General features: G+C 33.0%; 2 protein-coding genes across 2 annotated transcripts; one reads left to right on the top strand and one right to left on the bottom strand.

Moving 5' to 3' along the window:
- Nucleotides 1-6,287: 6,287 nt before the first annotated feature.
- On the top strand, nucleotides 6,288-9,377 carry LOC120181330 (putative methylesterase 11, chloroplastic). Its single transcript, XM_039186492.1, has 5 exons — nucleotides 6,288-6,691; nucleotides 7,396-7,629; nucleotides 7,989-8,132; nucleotides 8,677-8,808; nucleotides 9,025-9,377. Exons 1-5 carry the CDS (start codon nucleotides 6,338-6,340, stop codon nucleotides 9,301-9,303), a joined length of 1,143 nt encoding a protein of 380 aa, XP_039042423.1. The 5' UTR covers nucleotides 6,288-6,337; the 3' UTR covers nucleotides 9,304-9,377.
- Nucleotides 9,378-10,296: 919 nt separating this feature from the next.
- On the bottom strand, nucleotides 10,297-14,466 carry LOC120181282 (TLC domain-containing protein 4-like). Its single transcript, XM_039186448.1, has 8 exons — nucleotides 14,280-14,466; nucleotides 12,897-13,124; nucleotides 12,548-12,636; nucleotides 12,323-12,461; nucleotides 11,191-11,265; nucleotides 10,948-11,069; nucleotides 10,781-10,856; nucleotides 10,297-10,659 (listed from the first exon to the last, which is right to left on the bottom strand). The coding sequence occupies exons 2-8, from the start codon at nucleotides 13,008-13,010 to the stop codon at nucleotides 10,471-10,473; spliced, it is 804 nt and encodes a 267-aa protein (XP_039042379.1). The 5' UTR covers nucleotides 13,011-13,124; nucleotides 14,280-14,466; the 3' UTR covers nucleotides 10,297-10,470.
- Between the last annotated feature and the right edge of the window lie 179 nt (nucleotides 14,467-14,645).

Consider the following 14,645-nt stretch of genomic DNA (forward strand, 5'->3'; position numbering starts at 1 on the left):
AAAATTAATAATTTATGTACTAAACATATAGTTTACCAAAAAATAAATATACAATATAAATATTACGGTAGATGTTTACGTGTCTATAGTCTCTATTATTGTAATTCATCATTGAATTTATTAAGGGCCAATTTGGCATCACCTTTAAAAAGTAAATTTAAAAAAGTAGGATAGAAAAAGAACTTTTAAAAGTTTTGTTTAAAAATATAGTTTAAATTTAAATGTTAGGGATTGTTATTAAAAAGTAAATTTAAAAAGATAAAATGTTCATTAGAGATATTATATTATAAATTTAAAATATAGAATTTAAATTATATTTATACTTATTAATACTATGATATATAAAATATATAACTTAAACTATAATAAAAATATAAAAGATATTTTAAAATAATTTATTAATAATATTTTTATAAATTAAAAATTTTATTAAAAAATATATATTATCAATACTTTTTAACACGTGGATATAAAATATTTTATTAATATTTCAATATATTAACCATTAATTTTATTTACTTTTAAATAATTAAAATAATTTATTAAGTAATAAATTATTTTTTAAGGATGTTGTTGAGTTAATCGATCGACGAAATAGCCAAGAGGGGGTGAATTGACAATTAAAAATTTGGTGGAAGCTTTTGCAGAAAATAGAAAATATTTGCACAACGATTTAGAATGGTTAAACTTTCTCAATCAAAGTCTACGTCCACTACCTTAGCTATCAACACTAAGGATTTTCCATAAATTCACTAATTTGACTTTCTTTTGAGGACAAAGAGTAACCTTACAACTCCATCAAGAATTATTCCCCAGATTCTTGAGAATACTCTCTCCCAAAGAGAACAATAAAAATTTCGTAAACTTACAGAAAAACCTCACAAGACAAGATGTTTGCACAATTATAGAACAAAGAAAGAACACTCAATAATGAATACAATTGAGTACAAAAGGTGTTATTGAAAGCAAAATGAATATTGAATGAAAAATAGGCTTAAAATGTTCAAACTTGATGTTTAAGGTTTTCTCTTTGATTCTCTCTCAATTCTTGTTTTTGTAATTGATCAATGGCTCCTGAGCTTGTTTAAATACACCTTGTATCACTTTTGAACGTTGGAGATAATTGGTGAAGTCAATAGAGCCATTGTGGTGTTAATACTATTTAAAAAATTAGTTGGGAGCGTAGGTGTATCGATACACTATCAAGGTGTATCGATACACTCAATGTAAAATTTAAATATTTCGACCGTTGTTTGACCTGGTGTATCAATACACTCAAGAGTGTATCGGTACCCAAATTACATTCGATGTTTCTCGGAGCCAGAAGTGTATTGGTACATCAGCTGTGTATCGATACCCAAATTAAATTCGAAGTTGGGGGTGCATCGATACATCCAATAGTGTATCAGTATCTCCCTTTGTAAAAATCATTTTTGGCCCGATTATGGTTCGAAATACTTTGTAAAAATTGTTTCAAAAATATTTTAAGATTAAAACACAATTTTACACTTAAGTAAGGATTAAAATTGACATTTGAAAACTTGGAGTAATATTTTTGATATTCGAATAATTTAATCGAATATATAATTTTGAAATCGAATATAAAATCTTAAAATTCATTTACACTTTATTTGTTATATCGAAACATCAAAATGTTTTTAATATGTGTTAATATTAAATTATTAAAATAAAATGTAAATACATAATTGAGTGGAGTTCATGCATTAAAATTATAATTTTCTTCCAAATACAAAGTTAAAAATAAATAAAAAATACAAATTATAGCTTTTGCGGTTAGATTTAAACCACCGTTTCCACCGTATTTTTTTTCATTTTTATCCATTAGTATTATTTTGCAGTTAAAACGAACTTTTTAACTAAAAGTACGTTTAAAAAGTTACGCTAAACGATACCTCTCGTGATATGGTATAATTTTATTCAATTAAAATTAGTATTTATATAAATACATATAATTAGAATTTTAGAATTTGATGTAAAATCTTTTTGTATTTTTTGTCAATGTAAATTTTTCCTTATTTATATGTAAATTTTCAAATATTTTTCATATAAATTTGTGTATTTTAGATTTTCTTCTTAATGTTCTATAATCGTTTAATCATTGTTATCAATAATATTAACCAATGATATTAATTTAATAATAAGACTGAGACTTTATGATAAAAAAACGTCAACATATAAGAGCTGTCAGGTGTCACAAATGATCATGACACCCGCATCAAGTGAAGTACAATAATTTGGACCACAAAATTGAACGGCTCAAATGGTTTTATGAGTTGGTTAATGACAGCTGATCTTGTTACTTTGTGATCCCTTAATAACCTTTGGATCAAAATATATTTTTTAAATTAATCATTGGTATCGATCTATTGACCGACTAATCAAGATCGGGTACTGTAGAGACGAGGGCGACCCTCTCAGTCAAGTTTACTCCATTCGCAAATGTCAATATTCAAACCCTAACTTTACTTAAGATATATAATACCTCATTCCACTAGATAAAAAAAAAGCCTTTTTATTTACATTATATCTAATACTAATTGCGTCACAAAATGAATTTGTTTAATATGTTTCCACATTCAAATCATTGACTCAATTTTAGATATAATTTTAAATAAAAAATTAAGGGGGATAAAGGGTTAAGCGAGCCAATTAGCAGGTGTTTAATTGGTTGTGCAGGTGAGTTTACTGGGATCATGTGCACATCATGTTAGCCATGATTATTTAAACTAGGGATGAGCAACGAAATTAAGAAAACTAAAAAATTGATACGAATAGAGTAAAACGGTTCGGTTCGATTCGGTTTGACATAATACAGTTTGATTTAAAGTCTTAATTATTTTGATTCGGTTCGAGTTTTCTATATAGAACCCATTTGTTCCATATTGAATCGAATAAGCAATTTTTTTAAAAAAATTTATAATTTCAAGTGATTTTTTCATTGAAAAACCGAAAAACTAAACCGAACCTAAAAAACCGATTTCGGTTTTTTCGATTTTTTAACCATTCGATTATGGTTTTGGTTTAAATTTTAAAAAACCGTTTATTTCGGTTCGATTCAATTTTTGATAAAAAAATTGAACCGAATACACCCCTAATTCAAACCCTTGCTTTCTTCCCATCTCATTCAATAAATTATTCCTCACTTTTGCCCCTCAGCGTCACACAAAAGATATTCTCTTGCTATGAAAATGGAAACAATTGAGTTCTCTGATTATCAAAAATTATAAAATGATCCATCAACTATAGAATATTACTTAGTTGAATCTATCGACTATTAAAAGTTTTCAAATTGTCACCTGACTATTCATTATGTTCTAAACTTATCTTTTATACATTAAAAGATTGATGACAGTTTGAGCTAGATATTAATCTACTATATGAGATATGATAATCGTTTGAGATTCTTGGATCAACATAGCTCGGACAGTATATTAACATCCAGCTCAGACGGTTGTCAAATTTTTAACAGAAAATAACAAATTTGGAACATAATAGTTAAGGGACTCAACAAAACAACATTTTATAGTTAGGAGATCATTTTGTAACGGTCGATAGTTAGAGGACTCAATAAAATAATACCCTATAATTAGGATACCATTTTATTTTTTTTCAACTTGATTTTAAAAAAGTTGATGACTTGTAACAATTTTATCAGAAATAAATTTAGTTGTCGTTGAATTTAGTATTTACTATAGCATTCATTATGTTTTCTATAAATATATATTTTGAGATCAAAGATTTAAAAGTCTTATTATATATGACGCAGATACATGAATATGTTAATAATTTTATTAAATATATAATTATAAAACATTTCAGATGTAATTATGATACATAAAAATACATAAATACGATAAAATTTAATGAATTACTGAAATTAAAATAAACTTTTGATAACCGGGTAATTGCATAGATTATGAATTGATTTTATCTGAAAAGGTTGGATTTTTAAAAAAAAAGAATTGAATTCAAGTCGGGTCAGATTTTTTAAGAGAGTGAGATCGGGTCGGTTGGAGGGTGAAAAACTCCGAACCGACATGACCCAAAGATAATAATGTATTTTTTTTAAATTATTATTATTTTTAATTACTTCTTTATTTTATAAAGGTCGGGTCAATTTTATATCCTAAAAAATTGAGTCAGATTCAGGTAGATGATATATATTTTCGGATCATGTGAAGAACATATAATTTTCAAACTAGATTCCAGCTAAGATGAAAGATATATATTTCGGATACCAAAAACCATATCCAACCTGCACGTTACCGTCCATTATGACATATATGGGCGTTAAATCAAGGAATTGGGTATCAAAAAAGTCAATCCATTAAAGAAAGCTTAAGGAATGAGGAAGCAAGTGGGAAGTTTGCTCTACCAAGTACATGTAACATATGCACTGCATGAGGCAAAAATAGATTTGATAATGATAATGTCACATTATTGTTTAAAAATAAAGAAAATAAATAAATAAATAAATAAATAAAACCATTACGTTTATTATTATTTCAATTGGTATCTACTAATAATAATATGTCACATTATTGTTCAAAAATAAAGAAAATAAATAAATAAAATCATTATGTTTATTATTATTTCAATTTTTTTATGGATAATTTTAATTTTATTACCTAAGGTATATAATTCTGCTACATAAAAAACTCATCAATGGGATAATGGACAATCTACTTAAAACAAAATTTAATGGTCAACACCCCAACGATTACAAAGGTAAATATTGAGACTGACTAATCTATTTATATTATTTCCTCTTAATTGAATACATACAATCTCCTTAATTAAACTCAGAATTTATTTCTCACTTCTTGTACTTCCTCGGTATAATCTTCTATTTCTTTCCTCCCTTAGGGAATAGATTAAAGCGCACCACGCAAGTTTCAAGGTAGTAGTGAGTAAGGACTTATCTTTCCAAGTACCATTGGCCCAATCTATCATGCTCACCCATAGTAAAATATGAGTGCTTAAGCCAGAGAGATTCGGAATAACCTTCCATAAGGAAACTGCTAGATAGCACTCACTAAACAGATGGTCCCTAGTCTCCGTAGTTTCATTATAGATTATGCATGAACCAATGGTAACAATTCCCATTCTTTGGAGCCTCTCCCTAGTTGGGAGTCTATCCAGAAGTGACATCTATGTAATCATGCTATATTTTGGGACGTGTAGAGGAAACCATATCAATTTGTGCCATGAGACTTTTCTTCTTTTACCCCATAGTAAAATATGAGTGCTTAAGCCAGAGAGATTCGGAATAACCTTCCATAAGGAAACTGCTAGATAGCACTCACTAAACAGATGGTCCCTAGTCTCCGTAGTTTCATTGTAGATTATGCATGAACCAATGGTAACAATTCCCATTCTTTGGAGCCTCTCCATAGTTGGGAGTCTATCCAGAAGTGACATCTATGTAATCATGCTATGTTTGGGGACGTGTAGAGGAAACCATATCAATTTGTACCATGAGACTTTTCTTCTTTTACCCGTAGTTCTTTCCAAAAATCTTTTATCTTCGTAGCTCAGGTGGATAAAACAGAGATTGCAACGGCCATATACTAATAATAATATGTCACACTATTGTTCAAAAATAAAGAAAATAAATAAAACCATTATGTTTATTATGATTGCATTGAAATTTATAAAAAAAAAGTATTATTATACTTTTTAATTAAAAAAAGATGATCACTTATAGTTATAGGAATCTTCCTAACATATTTTAGTGGAACTTCCAATTTATTTATTTAATTCTATGGGTGGAAAGAGATTGGTGTCACTTCCTGTTTGGAAGGACGGAAAAGTCGTTCAATGGCCCAGAAAAAAAAGTTCCCAACAAGTGGGTATCTTTGTACATAAACAACATAGTTAGTCATCTAATTATTTGAGGACTATTGTTTCGATCATCAAACTATAATTTTTTTTTAAAATCATACTTAATATTATATTTTGATTTTATTTCTATCACGTGCGGTTAAAAAAGATAAAGATTTAAAGATGGTATAAATTTAATTGTTAGATAATAAATATATATAGATATCCGTGTAACGTTAGGCAATTTACACTTTTAAGGGTAGGGTTTACAATTGCGAAAGGAAGTGAAAAAGAAAAAGGTTTTATAGACTGTCCAGCTCTCACCATCCAACCGCCGTCAGCCACCAACACCGCTCCTTCTACGTAGATAAACGGCTTATATTTATACGTACAAAATACACATATGCAAAACTTATGTATAAAACACCTAACTCTCTTTCTCTTTCCTTAGCCTTTTGTTTTTCTCTTCTTTACTCTTCATGCAGCCTACAAAATGGGAAACCTTTGCACCTGCTTTGCTCGTAAAACGGTAGCGAAACGGCCCGTCGCGAAACGGTTGCAGCACCAGCAAAACGGAGCCAATTCCAGCAACCGGTGGGCCAGGGTCCGATCGTCGAGGAAGGACAAGCTCGATGACGCTGTGGTTCAAGAGCAGGCTTTGGCAGCTGCGATCTTGTTCAGGCAGCAAAACGGCGGAGCTTCATTGCCGTTCGATAGGGCGGCTTCGTTAAGGTACCTGAATTCTGGTGCCGGGTCTAAGAAAGCGGGTCAGTTGCCTCGGAGCTCCAGTTCTAGAGCGAGGTCCCTTACTGACCCGCTTTTGCAACCTCATCAGCTTGTTAATCAGGTTAGTCATTAGTGTTAACTTTTTCAATTCTGCAATTTATTGGGTCGAGTGCTTTTTTGGTTGGCGCAGGTCATTATTGTTGGGCGTTGGGTTTTAATCATCTAACTTTATTTTGTGGGTTACTATATTAATTTTTGATGATTGTATGACTTTAAATTATTGGAATCACGAGAGAAATGAAGATAATGAATCAAAATTTTTATTGGTTACTTGTGGTTTTTTATTCTTTGCAATCTGGGTGTTAATTTTGACGCTAAATGTTGGATATTGGAGTTCTGGGAAACAGGGTTTTAAATAGCCTTCCCGACCTTGATAGCGCTGCAAAATAGCGGTAACGCTGCCTTCCGATATATCCGCAATCACGGTAAACGAGACATGATCAAAAATGCAACCGCGATTTGAATTCCTGCTGGGAAATGAATTTGCTATTTAAGAAGTTGATTTAATTATGGAATTTAGCTGGATAAGATAAAGATATGCTCATCAAATTTCTGGCCAAATTCTTTATGGCCTACTAGAAATTCTATCAATCTGTTAATGGTTTGTCTATAAGGCTGCATGTTTACAGGTCTTGTTTAATTTTCTGTTCTTTGTTACCATTTCATGTCAATTTGTAAATTCTATCATAAGTAACTTTGCTTGTTAGGTGTACTTTAATCCTTCCCAATGTCGATTATGATCTTTCTTTCTTTTCTTTTTCACAGGACAAGCTCGATAATTTGGAAACAAATCATTTTGTCCTTGTCCATGGGGGAGGCTTCGGTGCTTGGTGTTGGTATAAAACGATTGCACTCTTAGTGGAAGGTGGTTTCAAAGCTACTGCAGTTGATCTAACGGGTTCCGGCATTCATTCGTTCGACACTAATGGCATCACCAGTCTCTCACAATATGCGAAGCCACTAACTGATTTTCTTGAAAATCTTTGTGAAGGCGAGAAGGTTCTTCTCTTTTTATTTCTTTCCTTGTTTAGTTCCAGTACATATGCTCCCTTTTCAGCTTGCTTCTTCTTGGTTGGAAGAAACTTTTTCTAATGGAGATGGATGGACATTAGATTTCAATCTTGTTAATCAATTCAACGTATGTCCTGCTCGATACCCTGGAAGCATATAAAATAGTTAATATAACCCTTTATGGGGTATATTAAATTTTACTTTATAACGGCACTTGTATATCTCTGCTAATCAAGCTTTGCAAAACATTTTTTTACAATTTTTCATCCTCGCTGTTACTGGAAAGTTTGATATAGTTAAGAGTGTGGTAAAAAAGCCTCATTGTTGATAGCCTTGAAACTATGCAGGTGATCTTGGTCGGGCACGATTTTGGTGGTGCATGCATATCGCATGCAATGGAGCTGTTTCCTTTTAAAATTGCAAAGGCTGTTTTTGTGGCTGCTGCAATGCTGATAGATGGACAAAGTACTCTTGATATGTTTGCTTTACAGGTTTGCATTGGTTGAATCATTATTTTAGTTTCCGAAAATTGACGTGTGCTAATGATGTTGGACTTGAAATGTTCATTTCCATTGATCGTCTGTTTTAAGTTCTGTAGTTTCACTTTTGCCGGAAATTATTGATTTGCCCGAATCTTTGGCATCAACATCTTGTTTCCCAATACGCGTCTGCCCTGAGTCTTTAAACTGTAATCTTGTGAAGGAAGTGAAGCTAACCTTACCTCTCAAACAAGTGTGAGAACGGCAGGAACATTGAATATATTAAGACATCCATATTCCTATATAGTACTTGTTAACTATGTTGCTCTTAACTTTTCATTTTTCTTTAAATACCCGTATCTGACATCCATGTCTGATGCATTTTTATACATAAGCATGGGGATATGGCCCTTAAAATATAGTTAAAAAAAATTAAAAAACTGAACGTACCTGGGTTGAACATATATCTGTATAGCTTGTTAGTACTTTCCATGAACAATTAATCTAACAATCACAACTTTATGACTTTATGTAACTAGTGCTTAAACTGTTGCAGGCAGGTTCCAATGATCTAATGCGACAGGCTCAGATATTTGTGTATGCTAATGGAAATGACCATCCTCCAACTGCTATAGATCTAGACAAGTCTTTATTGCGGGATTTGTTATTCAACCAAAGTCCTTCCAAGGTACAGCTGAACTCGGGATTAACGATTTCATATGTAAATTGCAATGCGCACGCATTATGCAATTAGTAGCTTGACATCTCTTTCTAAGACTGTCAAAATCTTTTAATCGATTAATTTTGTCTTCTGACTCTTTATTGTTCAGATTAGACTTTCTCTTGTGTCTGTAATCGTGTGCCATCGCAATTGCTGATTTTATTCCACTTTTTTCTGGACCAGGATGTAGCATTAGCATCTGTGTCAATGAGGCCAATCCCTTTTGCACCAGTTGTGGAGAAGCTTTCACTTTCTGACATGAAATATGGATCCGTGAGGCGTTTTTACATAGAAACCACCGAAGATAATGCCATACCAACGGTGCTTCAAGAGAGCATGATTAACTCAAGCCCACCAGAAAAAGTATTCCGTCTAAAAGGGGCTGACCACTCGCCATTTTTCTCAAAGCCTCAAGCCTTGCAGAAACTATTTGTAGAGATCTCAAAACTCCCTCCACCTTGAGAGAATCTAATTTTTGAATATTCATGGGAGTCCCCCCCACTTGGGGCTTCATTTGATGAGGTACAGGGAAACCATTCTCTGAAATTTTAGTGAACATGCCATGCCCATGCCCATACCCATACCTTAAAAGACTGTCTTTAGTGCTCGAGCTCGAGCGCTAGATGGCCTAGAAATCTTGCATTAGAGCGCGAAATATGTTGATATCATTTTCGTCAATCCCTTTTTGTTTCCGGTTTTAGTTCATGAGATATTCATCTTTATGCTAGTGAAAGATAAACACTTCAGGATTGAACATTAGGCAGTATCAGCCTTTTTTTTATCACAAGGCTTGGTGCATACAAGGATGCTTGTTTTCTCCGTCTTAACAGATTTCTCATGTAAACATGATGCATCTAAGCTAAAGCTTTTGCTGAAATATAGTCACTGAAGGACGACAAATAATGCTACAAAGTTCAGTAGAACATGCTCGTTCTATTTTGAACATACATAACAACTCCTCGAGTACCATATCATTTGGTCAAGGATAAGCAAACAAGACATCATCTAAATATACACCATCTAAATTTCTGTTATGGTTTAAATACAATAACTTTTTGTTGACGGAAGTTGCATAAAATGTGAAAATATCATGATTGATTTAGTCGTTACGTTTTGGGTTGGGGACTTGTGTTACAATTAACTCATCATTAAAATGAACTCAACCTTAGTATTTCCGTATTGGGTTTCCAAAATGAACTCATCAATATAACATCTCTTGTATGATCTCTCAGAGAGGTGTTACAGAGGCAATACGACTTGAGAAAATCTACACGTAGAATTATGTGAGTGACAAGTCACAATGCAAAACTTAAACTAATTGTGAATAATTATTTAAATACCAACTAAATCTAGAATTTTATAAAAAGTATTAGGTATTGCATCATAGAAAAACCCAAAGAATGGCCCGGATTTCATATCAGATCAATCATTTTACAGATTTAGTCAGATGGATCTTTTTTACATTGAAACCAGAAGCCATTACAGTTCCAAGCTTTTTACCTCCACTATTTGCACCATTTACACATAAACAAAGTGGAACAGGGGATGCACATGACAATAATTACACCTATAAGGGAAGGATTTCTTTGTCGAATATCACTTACCAGTGTCGGTTCCGGCATACACATTTCACTGCCTCTTTGCTAATGTCTTCCTCATTCCCTTGTATATCTTTCCGAACCACATTAGGTTCATAACTGATAGGACCACCGGCACAATGATGATTAATACTCGTCCGTAGGTGTTCATCTGCTTAACCTGATCGTAGTGCAAGTAGATGTGGTAAAATAGATGCACAAACAGGATTATTCTTGCAACCTGCCAAAAACATCAAAGTTCAACAGCACTGTGAGGCATGGCATTAAAGCTCAGGTTCAAACCCTTGCAGCCAAACTCCGAAATGGTTTGGGTCAAAAAGCAGTAAACCAACTTCACTCACCAGCCAAGTTACAAATATTACGACTCCATTAATCAAGTAAGCTTTGGATCTCTTCATTCCAGCTGTGTCAAGATACCTATACGAACCCAGGTGTCCTCAACATATGAAACTAAATTGCATTTTATGAATGACAGGAGGAATCAACTAATATACAGTTAAGTCTTTACCATCTCAAGTTGATCCCAGGGGTTGTAGTCTCGGAGATGAGTACCATGAACGTATAAAGCTGACCCTCCCCTGTCAACATAGAGTATGCTACAGCTGCTACCGACAGAAGATGGTGAAGGACCTGAAATAAAAGATTTTAGGTTGATTTACATCACGATAAGATAGATCAACACTCACCAACTAGGCCTCTATAGAAAGAAGAGAGTAGGTAAAGATGATAATCAAACAATAAAAATGCTTACATACTCCACTCCACCCAGAAAAGGGTAAAACCAAATGATCATCCCAAGGTCAACCAGAAAGTAGCCAACAGATACCTGTCAGAAAAAGGAGAAGTTTCAGCAAAATGAACTTACTGCAATATCACTCCCTCTTGTAAGTATAATAGGCAACAATTAGCTTCAGGTGATGTCAAAAACTGACTTTGATTGACAGATTAAATAAATTTGTCTAACATTGGTATGCAATTTCATGGTTTTTTGCATGTTTATGTGTTCATTCATTTGATATTTAATCACTCTGCAATAAAAAGAGGGTAAAATACTAGAAAATATCAACTTCTTTCCAAGTTTCTTATGTAAGTCCCTATCCTTGTTTATTTCCCGGCTAAGAGCTCAATTGGGTGGAATATCTATAAAGGGTTAATGAGAGATTTGAGACATATTTTAACATTTTATGCCTATTGAAATGAAGTAAAGAAAATGCTTACTCCAACCAAGTCCTAAAAGAAGCACGTTCTAGATATTGCATCCTCTTCTAGATATATGGATAGAGAAAGAGCTATCACCCAAGTTTTTATGGGATTAGGTTATCCTAGTCCTGACAGAAAGTACTGGAAAACGTGAGTAAGAGCTATCACCCAAGTTTTCATGGGATTTAGTTATCCTAATAATGACAATCAAGATACTAGGCCAAAAGACTTAATTTGGTAGATATGCTCCTCAGGTTTGATTGTTTCAACTAGAAATGCTCCCCAGGTTTGATTGTTTCAACTAGAAATGCTCCAAGCATAATGACCTGGACTATTTGCTCCTTAACACTGACTGCAAGGCACTTTAAGACACATCATAGACAAACTACTGATCAGGCTTCTAGTGAGACAGTTCTTCATTGACCTAACCCTGCACCAGATATCAACTATCAGACAGATATAATGGATACATGGCCACGAGCATGTAATGGTGATACTCATTCTGATGATAAATCTTCACACTGAAGGTAAATTATCGTGAAGGCATGTTACTAAAGGTGAGGCTGAACGACTTCTTAGTAATATCAAATACACTAAACCAAGCATAAAAGAACATAGAAGATAAAAAATAATCTCAATCCAAAAGTTTTCGTCCAAGCGTAAAAACCAAAGGGTATCCTCACCCCCAATGTGAATGTAGACAGTGCAGAACTTTGGAAAGTAACCAGGTCAGCATATTGGTAGTCAGAATAGAGATCTGACCAAAACACAAAGTATAAGGACATACTTGCTATGAAAATGGCATGAAAGGTCGATATGGATCTGCATAAAGCATCTAGATATTAATTCTGTATCAATAAGAGTAAATGGTAAGAACACATCCATGTTAACTAGAGGATATAACTCACCGGTTGCTCCACTCAATCTGCTTGATTTTTGATAGACTGGGGTAGCTCTTAAAGTAAACATTGCAAAACAATTGTGTAAGATCATAGACCTGGAAAAGGGTAATGGTCAAAATTTCGGAGAAAGAAAAAGGGAATGATACTAAAAGAAATAAAAAATAATGGAAAGAAGAAATGAGAGAAATATCAATAAGAACTAAAAAGAAAGAAGAGCTAAATGAAAAATAACCACAAGTAAATGAAAAAGTATAAATAAAGCTTCATAGTCATATAGATGCAAATAATCATTCTAATTCAACTGAATTGTTTTCAAACTGATTAAATCAATCATAAGATCGATTAAGGAACATACCATCATGCAAGCACAAATCCCACAAATAACTGATGTATATGGGATGATGGAATCAGATAGTAAATATTCCTTTACGAACAGCTCAGCCTGATCCTGGTAAGATTTTATCTCCATAGATTCCTTTCAGAAGCAAATATAGAAGCAAATTCCTCAATCAATCACTCTAAAAAGATGAACTTTCTGTTATGTCTTCTATTCTGTATTCTTATCCTCCGTGATGATTAAGATCTAAAACAATATTAAGAAAAAATGAATATCATAAAAGAAATAAAAAAGGAAAAATATAATATATAATTTGCTTTAATTTGAACAATAATGCACTTGACATTTCAAATACAGTATGCACCACTTTGCATTCTCCTCTAAGATGTATTAAAGACAATCAAAGAAACATATTACTATCTCAAATGACTTTCTAACTTTTCTTTTTCCAATATCAATAAAAGACGATGAGAGATAAGTACAAGGGCATGATGGCTATGATGTGAAAATGTGGACACCGTGTACTCAGAAGAGAGTTAGCAGTTTGGAAACTAATTTACGATGGGCATATCTTCAAGTTCACCAATATAGCAACAGTAATCTAAGTTAAGGGCTGCATTGAAGTAAAAGCAATCTTGAGTGCACGCAAGAAAATTTTGCAACAAGGAATTACTTCAAAGCCCAGGGCATATTAAAGTATTAAGCACCAAGACATCAAATTCAAGTACCATATACAATTAATTCATATCAACAAAGAATGCATGTTTCATCCCCAGCAATGCTAGTTTATATATATGATTCAGAAGAGCGGAAAAAAACAGAGCCAAAGGACCAAACTTTCCCATTGATCTTTTTGCAGCCGTAAGATACGATTACTCCACTAAAGCATCAGCAAACTGAAGAATTTTTAATTTATTCTACAAGCTGATACGAGATTGAGGTGACGGAGGAAGATGGTGATTCGCACGGAGGTAATAAGAGCCGATTATGGATGACGGCCGGCTGTGCAAGCCAGCAGTCAAACTTAGTCAAGACACCTTCTCGATACTAAAACTCTGCGAGAAAAGGAAAAAAAAACACCTTTCAAACGCTTAAACCTCCACCATCGGCCTTTTTCCCCTCAGCACCTCCGTGCCAACCGTCATCCACCCCCATCAAATAATCTATTAAGCTACTTAAAAAGTAAACAAGCAAACAAAACATTACCACTGATCTAAGGCAGCTGATTCAATCATCCAGCAAGCCAGAAGAAAGAGAAAACAAGAGAAATGCATTCAACATGAACATCAAAGCAGAGATAGCAAATTATAACATCAAATGAACAACTAAAAACAAATTAAAAGCCAAAAAAAGAGTTTCCAAACCAAACAATTTAACAATCAAAACGAAGGAGAGGAGTACCGGAATCAAACACAACAAATCAGCGGGAATTGAGGGAAATATCGGGATTTAGTTACCCGAGAAAGAGTACGAAATAGAAGCTGCTAGATTCCTTGCTTGATTTTCCTTCCTCTATCATAATATTAAAATGATTTGTGGCTTGGTCTGTTCGTTTTTGTCATTTTGGGGCAATCACCTTTGGTTTCGTGAAGACAAACTTTTCCTTCGAAGATAAGGCCTGGGGTCTATTTCCCAATTATTTTTCATTTTTCTTATATTTTTAAGGATTTTATGAGGACTATAAATAAATTATTGGATGTTTATTCAATCTTTTATTTTAATGATTTTAGTCTTTTTATTTTTCAATTTAAGAAATTAAGTCTAATT

Source organism: Hibiscus syriacus, unplaced genomic scaffold, assembly GCF_006381635.1.
Source record: "Hibiscus syriacus cultivar Baekdansim isolate YM2019G1 unplaced genomic scaffold, ASM638163v2 tig00112523_pilon, whole genome shotgun sequence".
Classification (NCBI taxonomy): Eukaryota; Viridiplantae; Streptophyta; class Magnoliopsida; order Malvales; family Malvaceae; genus Hibiscus; species Hibiscus syriacus.

What these genes read in the sequence shown, in the direction of transcription:
- LOC120181330 (XM_039186492.1), top strand. Translation starts at nt 6,338, where the DNA reads ATGGGAAACCTTTGCACCTGCTTTGCTCGTAAAACGGTAGCGAAACGG. An exon ending in ATCTTTGTGAAGGCGAGAAG is followed by an intron (nt 7,630 to 7,988) that starts GTTCTTCTCTTT and finishes GAAACTATGCAG; the next exon opens with GTGATCTTGGTCGGGCACGA. An exon ending in TCAACCAAAGTCCTTCCAAG is followed by an intron (nt 8,809 to 9,024) that starts GTACAGCTGAAC and finishes TTTCTGGACCAG; the next exon opens with GATGTAGCATTAGCATCTGT.
- LOC120181282 (XM_039186448.1), bottom strand. Translation starts at nt 13,010, where the DNA reads ATGGAGATAAAATCTTACCAGGATCAGGCTGAGCTGTTCGTAAAGGAA. An exon ending in CCTGGGATCAACTTGAGATG is followed by an intron (nt 10,857 to 10,947) that starts GTAAAGACTTAA and finishes GGGTTCGTATAG; the next exon opens with GTATCTTGACACAGCTGGAA. An exon ending in TAATATTTGTAACTTGGCTG is followed by an intron (nt 10,660 to 10,780) that starts GTGAGTGAAGTT and finishes TGTTTTTGGCAG; the next exon opens with GTTGCAAGAATAATCCTGTT.